The sequence below is a fragment of the Sarcophilus harrisii genome, chromosome 1 (assembly GCF_902635505.1).
Source record: "Sarcophilus harrisii chromosome 1, mSarHar1.11, whole genome shotgun sequence".
Classification (NCBI taxonomy): domain Eukaryota; kingdom Metazoa; phylum Chordata; class Mammalia; order Dasyuromorphia; family Dasyuridae; genus Sarcophilus; species Sarcophilus harrisii.
In genome coordinates, this window is record NC_045426.1 from 582,015,257 (window position 1) to 582,031,162 (window position 15,906).

Below are 15,906 nucleotides of genomic sequence, written 5' to 3' on the forward strand. Positions count from 1 at the left end.
CTATTGAGTGTCAAAGGTGGAATTTGAACCCTTATCTCATTATAAGATCACTACTTTATCTATACTACCATGCTGCCCCTTAAAATGAATGAGGATATACAATATCTAATTTTTGTTTCGTTCAGAGTAATAATGTACAAGGAGTGAGCAATTGCTTTGCCTTTATGTATAAGGAAGCATAACTATTGGAGGGTGTGCACACCATTAGAAGGCGTAATGCCTAACCAGCTATAGTTTGACAGTGTTTTTAAAACAATTCAATATTTAATGACTTTTTTCAATAGCTTGAGTCCCCAGATGGCTGATTTTTGATACAAGATGCTTACTAGTTTCTGTTTTTCTTCTGCTGAAAACAGAATTATGAGATGCCCTTGCATGAGACACAGATAATGCAAATTTACACTCTTTTCTCTATATCAAATAGAGAAGATTATGGAAAAGAGCTGCTTGTGAGCGTCTCACAGGTGTTAATTTCCCAGCAGGAGAAAAACCACCTAGACTGAATCCCAAACCAGGCCTTTTCCTTCATATTAGCTTCCTATTCCTTGGATACCTCTTACCCTGGCTGGCTTTGCTGGCTGTAATACAGAATCAATCACTGTATGCAGTCCCATGGACAGATGGAAAATCCATTATGAAGAGAGCCAACTTTATATTCCCACACTCCAGAAAACCAAACTCAGTGAACAAACACTACAAAATCACTATAGTCAGCATCTTAAAATCATTGGAAGGCCTAGCCTCCTCCAAGGAAAGCAAAGGTGGTTAACTAAAGCCATTATCCTTCCAAAAAGCATCAGAGACCATGGGTTGGGTTTATCCTTTGAATCCAAGGTCTAGTCCTAACAAAAACTGTTTTGCTTCAGTCCTGTTTCTTTATCTGAAAAATGATTATAAATCTGGTCAATATGGAGATTAAACCTAATTTTTTTCCATAATAACTTGGGAACTTGGGACAGGTAGTTGGTACAGTGGATAAAACACTAGCCCTAGTGTCAGGAGAACCTTATTTCAAATCCAACCTCAGATAATTACTAGCTGTGTGACCCTGAGCAAGTCATTCAGCCTTGATTGTCTCTAAAAACAATAACAAACAACAACAAAAGCAACTAAGGAACTCTTATAATTTAGTGTGATCAGGCCTTAGAGCGGATTTAAATGACTTATATACTTAATATTTCATCTACATAAAATTTTTAAGAGAATCATGAATCAAGGGCATCCTGAATGAAAATATTAGTAGGCAGGGTTTCCTCAGCAATTTTCCACACTACACTCTATCTTTATTTTTACATAAGTGTTGGAAAGATAAAGAGAATGCATGATCTTAATTTACTTGTTTGCTGATGAACAAAAAAAGGAATTGGATTTGTTAGAACAAAGTGTCACCCTGAAGCCTTACTTCTAAGGTATATCCCATTCATACAGTAGAACTATTTAAGGTTGTTGGAAAGATATAACAGAAATAAGCTTATTCAATGACTCACTCATCATTAATTCCAGGTAAGAAACAGAATGAGGAAATATATGCTCACCAAAGGTGTTGCTTCTTTCATCGAAGAGATCTAATGCAGAGTTTTCCACAGTGGAGCAAGATTCTTATGAAGGGTGGGACCCTTCAGATACTCCTGTCTGTGGATGATATTGTATTGGTTGCATTATGTTGCATTCTCAGGAGTTTGGCCTTAAATTCTACACAGAAAAAACACAAGTGGATGACAAATGCCTATTGCCCAGATTATGACATGCTGTTAGATGAACAATTTATAGAGCGCATTCATCAGTATGTGCACATTTGTATATTTAAGTATTGCAAATGGAAGAATTGTACCCAGAATTAAATTAGAGACCAGCAGACTGAATTGCCTTTGGGAAATTACAAAATTGCTTTAATAATCCTTATATATTCCCAGAAACAAAAGTCCGTTATTTTAACACTAATAGTCTACTAGGATTGTAGAGCTGTGAGACAGAGAAAACTGCAGTCTAAGAAGAATTAAAAATTAATATTATTCAGAGGGACATGATGGTCATGAGTGGGTTATAACAGAACAAATAAAAAGCTATAAAAAAAGAACCAGAGTAGGAGATGTTATCAAAGATATGTATGATCAGAAAATGATGGGTAGGTCATCAAAATAGATGAGGAGGCAGTTAGGTGGTACGGTGGATATAGTATTGGAGTTCCAATCTAGCCTCAGATACTTACTAGCTATATGACCCCAGGCAAATAATTTACACTTTGCTTGCTTCGATTTTTTCATCTGTAAAATGGAGATAACAATACTTACCTCCCATTGTTGTTATGAGGCTCAAGTAAAATAACATATGTAAAATACTTTACAAACCTGTAAATACTAGTTATTATTATTATATACCATATCTACATATGTAGCAAACCCAAAGAAATTTGTATGTTCATCTATTTGCATATACACTCATATACAAATGCTTTTTGGCAGGGTGATGAACTGGTTAACTACCTTAGATAGAATTTCCAATTATGCTATTTATTCCCTGGGCTTAGTTATATATATACTATATCTACATATGTGGCAAATTCATAGAAATTTATATGCTCATCTATTTGAATCTATGTATATACATACATGTCTATATATGTGTATATAGAGTAATACATGTATGGACAGATATTACCTCTTCTATACTTAGGTCTTTTAAAAGACATCAGATATATAACTTTGGGGTTTCTTGACAAATATACTGGAATGGTTTGTCATTTCCTTCTCCAGCTCATTTTATAGTAAAATAAACAGGGTTAAGTGACTTGCCAAGGAGTCACACATCTAGGAAGTGTCTGAGGTCAGATTCAAACTTACAAAGATGAGTTTTCCTGACTCCAGACTAGGTACTTTGTTTACTTTGCCTCCTAGCTACCTTTATAAAATTTTAACCTATTTTTAAAAAAAAAGTCTTTAGATTTCATCTGTTTTTCAGGACTGAGTATATGTATGTAGTTCAGAGGCACACTTCTATCATGGCACTGGGAAAATAATAGCCATTGTCACCCCCCCCCCCGAAGTTGTATTTCCATCTTTACTCAAGACTTATGGCAAAGAAAGCTTTTTCCCGTAACTATAGTGTAGGATTTTCTATCCCAGAACATCAAAATTTTTAATCCAGGAATAATTTACAGGAAAAAAAAATCCTTCCAGATAAAATTGCATCCCAGAGGAACTATTTTCATAGGAATACCTTTCTCACATGAATGCCAGTTTATATGCATTTTTTAAATTAATTGAATATTTCTACCTTTTAATTTTAAACTTCCTTTTCTGTGATTTTTTTTGGGGGAGGTATCACCTATTTTACTTATAGTAAGGAATATATTTCACTTTTAAAACATCTTTTCCCCCTGTATTTGCTAGTATTCAGGATTATTCTTAATGTCTTAAAAATCTACATTCCAAAACACTAGTGATTAGTCTGAACAAATAAATCTTGACAAGAATAATCTTGGGCAAAATCACTTGACTTTTCTATGCCTCAATTTCCCTATCTGCCAATTGAGAAATGAACCTCCTTCACCTTTGTTGCATGTGAGTTTTTAATGTAAAAGTGACATTTTAAATGCAAGACATTGTTATTTATTGAGCAATGAGTTACTGGCAGCTAGACAGCTCAGTAGATAGTGCTGGGGAGATTCATCTACCTCAGTTCAAATCTAGCCTCAGATACTCACTGGCTATGTGATCCTGGGCAAGTCACTTTTGCCCTCAGTTTCTTCATCTGTAAACATAATCTGTAGAAGGAAATGGCAAATCGCTACAGTATCTTTGCCAAGAAAAGCCCAAATGGGGTCAAGAAGAGTTGGACACAACTGAAATGACTCAACAACTGAGTTTCTAGCTCAATTTCTTGAACCTAATGCTTTGGAGAGTTTTCTTTAGCAGGGAAAAAAATTTTTTTTCACATTTTATGACTCGTGGAGTTTTAAAAAAATACTAACCTGGTTTGCCATTTCCTTTTCCAGCTCATTTGGTTAAATGACTTGCCCAGGGTCACAAAGCTAGTAAGTGTCTGAGGCCAGATTTGAACTCAGGAAAATGAGTTTTCTTGACTTCAGGCCCGGTGCTCTATCCACTATATCATCCAGCTACCTACAAATTTTCGCTATATAACCTCATAAATCTGTATATCACGGCATTCACTTCAACTGGGCTCATACTATTGCTAGGCAATACTTTTATACCTCTTCAATTAATTCACTATCTTATTTAGTCTTTTGCAGAGTCCCCTTTTCTATTCTCCTCATCTCACATCATCAACTACCTTCTGCGACTATCTACTCCTTCAAAAATGTGTTTTTCCCCAGCTAATGATTTCTTTTTCTTGCCATCTCTTCTTATTTAAGTCCTATCCATTTTTCTTCATGGCTTAACAAGTCTTTCTCTTATTCTTTGGAACCCTAACCAACCCAACATCAAGAATGATCTTTTCCTCTGAATTCCTGTAATACTTTTTATCTTACCATTCATTTGGCATTTATAGGATTATGGGATTGGGGTGTGTGTGTGTGGGGGTGTATGAGAGAGAGAGAGACAGAGAGAGAGAGAAACAGAGAGACAGAGAAACAGAGACACACAGAGAGAGAGAGAGGAGAGAGAGAGGGAGAGAGAGAGAGAGAGAGAGAGAGAGAGAGAGAGAGAGAGAGAGAGAGAGAGAGAAGAGAGAGAGAGAGAGAGAGAGAGAGAGAGAGAGAGAAGAACAAAGGGAGGGAGGGAGGGAGAGGATTCAGAATGTTCTGTCTATTCTGTCTTCCCAACTTCACTATCAGTCTTTTGAATGAAGATTGTGTCTTAAAGATCTCATTATTCCTAGTGTTTGGTACAATGCACATTGAAAGCACAGTATTTGTTTCAATTTGTCCCAATTATGGAATCTCAAAATTGGAAAGTATCTTAGATTTAACTATAACATGAAGCTTGAAACCCTAATATTCACAGATCAAAAATATTGCCTTGACATTACCAAACTGGCAAAATGAGAGAAGTTTCTATTTCAAAAAATATAACTGATTTAACTATTGGAGTGTTGTGTGTGTACATATACACCCATGCATACATATACACATATGTACCTATACATTTATATATGTATATATCATATTATCCTTTGTATAAACTATAATCTATATATATATATACTTTCTATATATATCCTATGTATACATGCACACACACACACACACATGCACACGCACGCGCACACACAAACACACATTACCTTTGTATACATTATAGCCAAAAATGTAAACTTACTGTTTTAAGAAATCATTGCTGTAGACATTTATTTATGAACTTTAACATACTTCAGAAAGAGAAAATTAGTAGAATATCCAAAAACAACTTCAAAACTCCACATCACACATTTCATATTTTTTATCATTATACTAGTTAGATAACCCCAAAGGCACACTGCAATATTTTATGCACATAGGAAACCTGAAACAAAATTTCTCTACATATATCTAGTTCTTCTCTTTTCTGTGATCCTAATCCCATGCCATGGAATGATGTAATTAGATTTTGTTTTGTTTTATTTTTAATGTACTAGAAATGGATCAGTAAAAGGACCAGTAGTGTATGGTACCTATTTGGGGGATGAGAGATTTGATTTCTAAGCTGACATAAAACATGAGGCCTCCCCAAATTTTTAAACCAACCATTTCCAATATAAAGATCAATTTTCTATTGAGTTCTTAAATCTCTAGTCTGAACTAAAGAACACCCCTACAATAGCACAGAAACAGGCAGCCAGGAGAGCCCATTGATTTGTTTCAGAATGGCCCAGAGAAGTATCAGGCCTTGGAATGACATTGAAGCAAAGAAAAAAAAAAGGCATTTAATCAAAATAATAACTTAAATCATGACTCCCCAGATTTATGGGTAGATTAGTGGAGTCCAGTCTTCCCTCCCAAGTTTCCCATTTCCTAAGAAGAGTAGGTTCTGATCATAATCCTTCACTCTGTATAAATCATGTATTCAGACTCTTTCCTAGATACACAAGCTAGCAAGCCTCAACATAGCAGCAATTGTGTTGAGATGACATTTTGAGTCTTTTTATTCATTCCCCAACCAAACCATAACCCTGCCATTTAAAGTTCCAGTATTTCTTTCATCCCTAAAAAGTAAATTAGGAGATGGCCCACTTCCTTCATGTTGAAGGTACAGGCAGGTTCATAATGTTCTAAACTCTATTGGGGCCCTCTTCAGATTAATAATTTTGCCAGCTACAGCTGATCATTTATTGTGCCATATGATTTGTCATATTATCAGCAATTGAAATAGAGGATTTGTAAAGGTAGATCATACTTGCTGTAGGAGAAAACTGTGAAATATGTTTTAATGTTTGCTGCTTGACCTTAAATCTAGACAAATTTTGATCCTGTTTCTTTCTCATCCTCTTATTTACACTGAGTTGTAACCCACATCTTGAACAGTAAAACTTTACTCTTAATGTCAAAAGTGTCAATTTTCTTCCACTGGTGATATGAAGCCAACTTCTGGTTAATTCACAGTCTGCTGTTTAAAGTGATTTACTTTAAAGAAAGAAAGTAGAAAATGTTGGATTTCTTTTTTCTTTTTCTTCAAAGATCCTCTTCCCTTATAGTCTCAAACACGCAGTCTTCTTCAGTTGACTTAACTGAAATCTTGCTTTTTCTTGTTGGAAAATCAAAATAGTTTATCTGCAAACAAAGACTTGAATACATTATTTATGTCAGAAAAAAAACTTACTAAAAAGGCAATAACTGTGGCAAATCTTCTGGATTTCAAAACAACACAATAAGAGCAAAGAAAAATTACTTTTATGGAAACAAGGATCCTTGCACCTTACTCATGCTTTAAATAGTGCCATATTGTCAGGTGAGAGAATGTGAAAGGACTATGAAAAATGAGACATTGCCAGCCCTCACATTTTATAGTAAGGGGCTTAAAGTATAAAGGTTCATCATTCTGTAACTATTCATTCTATTTATTCTAGTAAGTACTTATATCTAGACAATACAGTAGTAATTAATTTTGCTGGAATATTATTTTCCCCCCATTTACAGAGCAGAGTTTAGGAGAACTTAGTAGGGCAGCCTGGGAGAGGGATAGTATGGGCTTATAGGTTAATTGTAAAAAATGCAACACAAACCTAACACACTCAAAAATGTATTTTCCAAATCTAACCAGGAACATTGTGGTGAATTGGATAGAATATTTCTGGGCTTGAAAGCACCATAGGATGAAGTATACTAGCTCTTTGGTCAGAAGATCTGAGTTCAAATGTTATCTCCTATGTTTAGTTATCTAAGTGACCTTAAGCAAAATCATTTGTTCAAGGATCTTTCTGGAGCTCAGTTTCTTCATTTCTAAAATGAAGGAATTGAACTAAATGACCTGAGGTCCCTTCCAATTTTAAATCTATGATCTAACAATGTGACTCTGGAAGACCTTAATTCATTTCTCAACTCTTAACAATTGTTAATTGGACAAGTCATTTAATCTCTCGCTGTTTCAGACAATTCCCAAGGATTCATTTATTTACTGTGTGAATGGAAGAAACTCCTAAACTGGATTGTCATTATTCAATCATTTCAGTCATATAGGACTATTCCTAACCCCATTTGGGGTTTTCTTGGCAGAGATATGGGGGTGATTTGCCATTTCCTTTTGCAAGTCATTTTACAGATGAGGAAAGTAGGCAAACAGGGTTAAGTGACTTGCCCAGCCAGTAAGGGTCTAGGTCCAGATCTGAACTCAGGAAGATGAGTCTTTTTGATGCTAAGCCCAGTGCTCTATTCATTGTGCCATTTAGTGGATCCCATGCTGGGAGTTCCCTACAATAGTGGTATTCACAGGGTAATAATATTATATTGTACAATGCAAGTCATTCATTCAATCAGTCCATTCAACAAACATTTACAAAGTGCGTATTATATGCTTGGAAACCATGTAGGTGCTGAACAGAGTCCACAAAAGGAGATCTCAGAGACAGAATGAGGGGCTAAGTGATTGAAACACCAAATGCCTAAAGGTTTTTTGAATGGAATGACTATTGGCTGTCCTCTTCATTTTCTGTCTATAATGTGTGCAGTAATAAAATTTTCTAGCTCCATACTGTGGTATCTCTTTCTCCAGAATGGTCTAATCAGTAGAAAGCTTGTTTTGTGAAAGAGATTTCATGGTGTATTTTTGGAGGTGGAATGCTATTAAAAGGACAGATTAATACAAATCCTAATAGTTATTGGTTACATAATTTCACTCACAGACCTGGCTTTGTTGATGGCAGGATTTCTTACTTTTGCCTTGTTCCAGGGGGACTTCAATCTGCTAAATAGATTAGTAAAATATTCATCAGTATCTCTCAGAGCAAAAGAGCACACAAGTAATATATTTGATTAATGGACACATTTCTCCTTCTACAGTAATTGGCTTAATAGTTGTCACAGCCCCCAAGTAGCTGTGGAACCTGAATATGACATGTACCTCTAATTTGAAATTTTCTAAAAAGAGTTGGAGGAAGATCCAAGTCTATGTTAGGTTGATTTCCTAAATTCTGCATCCTTGAGATGAAAGAAAGAAGGGAGGGAAGGAAGGAAGGAAGGAAGGAAGGAAGGAAGGAAGGAAGGAAGGAAGGAAGGAAGGAAGGAAGGAAGGAAGGAAGGAAGGAAGAAAGGAAGGAAGAGAGGGAGGGACAGATAACAGCTATGATGCGCTAAGTGTCTAAGGCTGCATTTGAACTCAGGTCCTTCTGACTCCAGGGCCAACTGCCATCCACAATGCCATCTAGATGTCCCAAATCACTTACTTTTAAAAGTAATTAGTGTGGATCAATATGCATATTTGAATTCAAGTTTATACTCTAGTTTTTCTCTTGGGAAATCTACCAATCAACAATCATTTACTAAATACCTATGGGTCAGGAATTGTGCTAAATGTTGGACAAAAATACAAATACAGTCCCCTCCCTCATTGGTTAAATAGATACATATAACCAGGGATGTGCTGGAACCAGCTGAGACCTGGTCCCAGAGAGCCAATAATTAAATTTCTAATAATAGTATTTACACCCCAGAAACTGACAAAGACTATAAAATCAGGCCTTGATTTATTGTTTTTGTTGATTGTTGATTGTCTAGACTTTACAAAGTGATATAGAAAATGTTAATAAGGTTGATTAAACTTCAAAGTATATCATATGTATTTCCCCCCAGAGAGCTGGCTATTAAACACTTACCATTATATCCACATATAAGAAAACTATAGAGTAGGAAATGTAACCTTAGCAGGGAAAGCTCATAGTTGGTATTTGAAAGGAAGGAAAAAATCAATCAATAAAAAATGTCCTAAGAATGTAGTTTAAAGGGAAAATGCTACAAGCTGTGTTTACATCTAATCTTTGGCTGAGCCTTAGAACAGGTGGAATATTTACTTTTCCTTTTTCTAATTAAAATTCCAATACTCTTGAAATGGATATTCATGATCCCATTTGAGGTGTTTTTGCAGAAATACTGGAATGATTTGCCATTTCCTTCTCCAGCTCATTTTACATATGAGGAAACTGAGGCAAACAGGGATAAGTGATTTACCTAGGATCACACAGCTAAGTGTCTGAGAGGCCAGATTTGAACTCAGAAAGATGAGTTTTCCTGATTCCCAGGCCATTGCTTTATCCACTGTACCACCTAGCTTCTCTTTATAAATTGAGATTTATCTTTTGAGTACATTACCTAAAGGTAACAACTAAACTATACTATATTTTCTCTTTTTCCTTTATTTTCCACTGACTCAATTAGTGAGGTTTTATCTGAACTTAATGGAGATTTATTTTATTTATGGGGTACATATCTGTATGGTATACTTTTAAAAAAATATTCCTGAATTCAGAGAGATCTTAAAATTATAGTCCTCACGGCAAAATGGAGAAAACTAAGTTCTATTAAATTGATTTCAAGACTTTTAGCCAAGATGGAATTGAATGGGAGGCAAATCACCTACTTTCTACATATCTATTTCAGCAAACCCCTGAAATTCACAACAGAGAGAATATTAATCAAGAAATCCAATGATAAATTATAGTATTTTACTTCTTCCACCCTCAAAACTCTACAAAACGTCAGCCAGAAGCTCCTAGGCAATAGGAAAAGGAATCAGGGCACATTAGAAGTAACTTATAGAATTGAAAACATTTTTTAAAGCAAGTGAAATGAGCAGAACCAGGAGATCATTATATACTTCAACAACGATACTGTATGAGGATGTATTCTAAATGGAAGTGGATTTCTTCCACAAAGAGAAGATCTAACTCAGTTTCAATTAATCAAGGATGGACAGAAGCAGCTACACCCAAAGAAAGAACACTAGGAAATGAATGTAAACTGTTTGCATTTTCGTTTTTCTTCCCGGGTTATTTTTACCTTCTGAATCCAATTCTTCCTGTGCAACAAGAGAACTGTTTGGTTCTGCACATATATTGTATCTAGGCTATGTGGTGACATATTTAACATGTATAGGACTGCTTGCCATCTGGGGGAGGGGGTGAAGGGAGGGAGGGGAAAAGTCGGAACAGAAGTGAGTGCAAGGGATAATGCTGTAAAAAATTACTCAGGCATGGGTTCTGTCAATAAAAAGTTATAATTATGAAAAAAAAATTAGGTACAGGCCAACATCTCATGATGTATACCAGGTTAAACTTCAAATAGATATATAGTTTAGATATAAAAGGTGGCAAAATAAGCAAATTAGAAAGGCAAGGAAGAAATTTCCTTTCCCAACTATGGATAAAGGAGGAGTCCATGACTAAACAATGGACAGAGAAGGAACAGAAGATTAAATGGCCAATTTTCTTTACATAAGATTAAATTTAAAAGTTAGTACACAAAGATAATGTAGTTAGAATTAGATGGGAAAGTGGTATCTGGAAAAAGCATTGTTGCAGGAAGTTTTTCTTGTAAAAGTTTCATATCCAAGATATCCCATCTACCAGGGAAAAGCTAAACAAATTATGATATGTGGTTATAATGTATTGTGGCATAAGAAATGACCAAATAGACACTGGGAAGGCTATTATAAACTTTTGCAAAGTAACAGAACTAGAATAATATTGCAAAAAAAAAAAAAAAAAAAAACCCAACAACTTGGAAAGACTTCAAGAATCTGATCAATGCGACAATAAATCATGATTCCTGATGATGAAGGATGCTGCCTACTTCCTGACAAAGAGATAATATACTTAAAACTCAGAATGAGATACTTATTTTTGGAAGTGGTTTGTTTTCCTGGACTATGCAAGTTTGTCATGAGAATTTCTTTTTCTTTCTTATTTATTGTTCAACTGGAGAGGGGAGGAAGAGGAAGAAAGAGATAATAGGTGTTTACAAAATAAATAAATGACTTTATTAAAAAGTGGCTGTTTTGTGTAAATCATTGCTCTAGATACTAATCATTTCCTCTCTGATTTCTCCACTATGTCCCATGGAAGCTCATTATTGAGAAAACCTCATCAGCAGGATCCCATTAGTCCTATTACTCCATGTCATCACCACCACTCAAGTCTCTCTGATTGGAGGATGGAGATATGAACTTCTACAGCATCACTTAAGGGAGGGAGCTCAGCTCAAAATATCTCATTTCTCAACTGGCTGGTCTATTTTAAGACTTTTCTGACTTTTCCACCATGCCTCCTCCTCTCTCTGCTTTTCAGCCTCCTTTTGTGTGTTGTTTTTCAGTTATATTCAATCATATTGGCAAAGATACTAGAGTGATCTGCCATTTCCTTCTCCAATTCATTTGACAGATGGGGAAACTGAGGCATACAAGGTTAAGTGACTTGCCCAGAGTCATACAGCTAGTAAGTGTCTGAGACCAATTTGATCAGGCCTTATTGACTTTAAGCCTGGCATTCTATCCACTGCACCACTAAACCATATTACCTTTCTTCTTTTGGTTGTAAGCTCCTTAAGGACAGGTACTGTTTGTTTTTCTTTTTTCTCATTTGCATCCTCAGCACTTAGCACAGTGAGCAGCACATACTGGGGATTTTAATTACTGACTAATAAGAGACTGACTCTGCTTGGTAGGGATCATTTCCTGGAGGGAGGATGATGAGAAGACCAATATCTTTGCTTAATGATTTGATTCAAATTAAATTCCAATTTTTGTTCTTTTTTTTCCCCTAGATACAAGTAAGTGTTATGGCTATATAGCCACAGGCAACCAATCAATTAATCACAGATTACTTTAAATTCTATCAGATTCTATCATCCCTCCTATTCTGGTCTGTGATAAAGTCCTAGAATTTCATTAGAGTAATTAAAAGATTTTATTTGGAAGAAAGAATGGATAGGGGGGTGTTTAGAAATATCAACAATGGCAGAAGCATGTCCAATGGGTCATCTGCTTTGTCCCTGCCAGGCCTCTCATGCTATCCAAGTACTTACAGATAGGGCTCCATTCCTATGCAGAAAGACTACAATCAAAAACCTTGAAAAACACTTTTTAAGAGATTGTAACTTTGTCTTATCTTTCATAGGTAAGAGAAACTAAATGAAGGACTTTAGAAAATGGAGACTTCAATAGATTAAATGTTTTTAACTAGGATAAAACAAAGCAATTACTGATAAATGTGCATGTATATATAAGAAATGATATACACACACATGTGCACATACATATAAGCGTAGTGTAGAAGTTGAAGGCTTGCAAAATACTTTACATACATTTTGTCATTTTAGCCTCATGTTTAGCTTATGAGCAGCTGGCTCTGAACATTATCATTCCAATAGAAAATAACCTCAGAGTGGTTAAGTTTACTTAACAACAGTCGACAGTAAAGTGGATTTGAATCCTGTTTTACTATGAATACTGTGTTACTATGCCAAGAAACCTGAAAACACACACACGCACATACACACATGCAACCTTTCTAAGACTAGAGAGCTAAAGTCTGAAGAAACTTTAGAAATCAAATAATTCAACTGCCTCATTTTACATACGAGGAAATGGAGGTTAAGTACCTTGTGCAGTTCCTCTGATTTCCAAATAAGTGCTTTAGCACTGAGCCACCCATAATGCCTCCTATACTCCACACAATCCAAACTAGACAGTAATTTAATTTAACTCAATAAATGTTAATTAAGCTCTTACTGTATGCATTGTTCCTATGCTCCAATACAGAGACTGGTGACTTTTCAATTAATCATAAAACTCTATAAATTCTTTCATTTTACATGTGAACTTAAGGAATGCAGTAACCTCATTGACTCTCATAGCCAGAGTTCTAAAAGAAATAAATTAAATTCATCATTAATATCTCCATTCTACAAATTTAATATAGAAGCATTTCTGGCACCAAGCAGGGACTTACAGTCATTCAGAGGTGAAAGTACTTTTCCTTTTAATGGGCCCACTTCAGTTAATGGCTTAAAATTTTTTTTCTTGGAACGCAAGTGCTCCCATCCTTCTGGAGAGGTTGGTTTTTATTACTCTTTTAAAATAAGCTTTCTTGATCCTTTTGTTAGTTTATTGGTTTCTTTCTACCACAGTTACCTTACTATTTCTCACCTAACATACTAGTAACTTCCCATCTTATATGATCTCAACCCAAGAACTTCAAATGTTTTCCTCAAGGAAGAGAAATACTATGGCAGAAACTAGGCATCGACCCACACTTAACCCCATACACCAAGATAAGGTCAAAATGGGTTCATGATCTAGGCATAAAGGATGAGATCATAAATAAATTGGAAGAGCATAGGATAGTTTACCTCTCAGACCTGTGGAAGGGGAAGGACTTTATGACCAAAGAAGAACTAGAGAGCACTATTGACTACAAAATTGAAAATTTTGATTATATCAAATTGAAAAGTTTTTGAACAAACAAAACGAATGCAGGCAAAATTAGAAGGGAAACAATAAACTGGGAAAACATTTTTACAATCAAAGGTTCTGATAAAGGCCTCATTTCCAAAATATATAGAGAATTGACTCTAATTTATAAGAAATCAAGCCATTCTCCAATTGATAAATGGTCAAAGGATATGAACAGACAATTTTCAGATGATGAAATTGAAATTATTACCACTCATATGAAAGAGTGTTCCAAATCACTATTGATCAGAGAAATGCAAATTAAGACAATTCTGAGATACCACTACACACCTGTCAGATTGGCCAGAATGATAGGGAAAGATAATGCGGAATGTTGGAGGGGATGCGGGAAAACAGGGACACTGATACATTTTTGGTGGAATTGTGAACACATCCAGCCATTCTGGAGAGCAATTTGGAACTATGCCCAAAAAGTTATCAAACTGTGCATACCCTTTGATCCAGCAGTGTCTCTACTGGGCTTATACCCTAAAGAGATACTAAAAAAGGGAAAGGGACCTGTATGTGCCAAAATGTTTGTGGCGGGTCTCTTTGTAGTGGCCAGAAGCTGGAAAATGAATGGATGCCCATCAATTGGAGAATGATTGAGTAAATTGTGGTATATGAATGTTATGTAATATTATTGTTCTGTAAGAAATGACCAGCAGAGTCATCCTGCCATCTAGGGGAGGGGGTGGGGGGGTAAGAGGTGAAAAATTGGAACAAGAGGTTTGGCAATTGTTAATGCTGTAAAGTTACCCATGCATATATCCTGTAAATAAAAGGCTATTAAAAAAAAAAAAAAAAAAGAAATGACCAGCAGGACAAATACAGAGAGGCTTGGAGAGACTTACATGAACTGATGCTGAGCGAAATGAGCAGAACCAGGAAATCATTATATACCTCAACAGCGATACTGTATGAGGATGTATTCTGAAGGAAGTGGATTTCTTCAACAAAGACAAGATCTAACTTAGTTTCAATTGATCAAGGATGGACAGAAGCAGCTACACCCAAAGAAAGAACACTAGGAAATGAATGTAAACTGCTTGCATTTTTGTTCTTCCCAGGTTATTTATACCTTCTAAATCCAATTCTCCCTGAGCTGTTCGGTTCTGCACACATATATTTTATCTAAAATCTACTGTAACCTATTTAACATGTATAGGACTGTTTGCCATCTGGGGGAGAGGGTGGAGGGAGGGAGGGGAAAAAGTGAGTGCAGAAGTGAGTGCAAGGGATAATGTTGTAAAAAATTACCCTGGCATGGGTTCTGTCAATAAAAAGTTATTTAATTAAAAAAAAAAAAAGGAAGAGAAATACTAGAAGAAAGAAAGTAAGCAACAATAAAAGAGCAATTCCTTCGGAAACACAGTGAACAACCTCAGTTTTAAAAAATCAGTGCTAAGTTAAAGATGTGCATCCTTTTATTGTTCATTAAATTAAATCTGGAGAAAAAGCTTATAGTTAATGTAGCATAATTGCAGATTAAAGATCTGCAAAAATAATTTAATTATAACTGCTAACCAGACATCAGTCATCTTAATCTGCCTTAATTAAGAAATTCTAAAAATCAAACTATATTTTTATCAGGATGTCAGAATGATTCCAAAATACTTATAATAAGAAATTTTTTTAAACTGATCTACTCTTAGCTGAGTATCATCTCTTTCAGTAAGAGTTAATATAATTTTTAGAAGAGGTATGTGCCAGGAAGTTGAATTTTAATTTTACATTAAGAGAATAATCTTTAAGATACAGGTTTTATCCAGTCAGTTTTTTGATTTAGCACAGCAATTACATGAAGTGGCTATGAATACTTATGGGATAGGGTCTTCATCAAGTTAGGACCCTAAGTCACTTCCATTTCTACTTTGGGGGCTTAAAAATCTTTGGCCCTTCCTATACCATTTTTAGGGTAGTTTTAAAAAATAGGGTTTGTCCAGAGTTATGTAGTTAATAAGTATCAGGGCCTGGAGACGATCCCAGCTCCTCCTAACTCCACACTCTACCCTTTATCCACTGTGCC

The 15,906-nt window shown here is 35.4% G+C and overlaps 1 protein-coding gene across 1 annotated transcript in view; it reads right to left on the bottom strand.

Moving 5' to 3' along the window:
- Nucleotides 1-6,292: 6,292 nt before the first annotated feature.
- Nucleotides 6,293-15,906, bottom strand: part of SNX31 (sorting nexin 31) — a 74,633-nt gene continuing 65,019 nt past the window's right edge. The window contains exons 13-14 of the mRNA XM_031947060.1: nt 8,280-8,339; nt 6,293-6,709 (exon numbers count right to left, since the gene is read on the bottom strand). Of these exons, the coding sequence (XP_031802920.1) occupies nt 6,611-6,709; nt 8,280-8,339 (159 nt within the window). The 3' untranslated portion in view covers nt 6,293-6,610. The remainder of the gene's footprint in view (nt 6,710-8,279; nt 8,340-15,906) is intronic.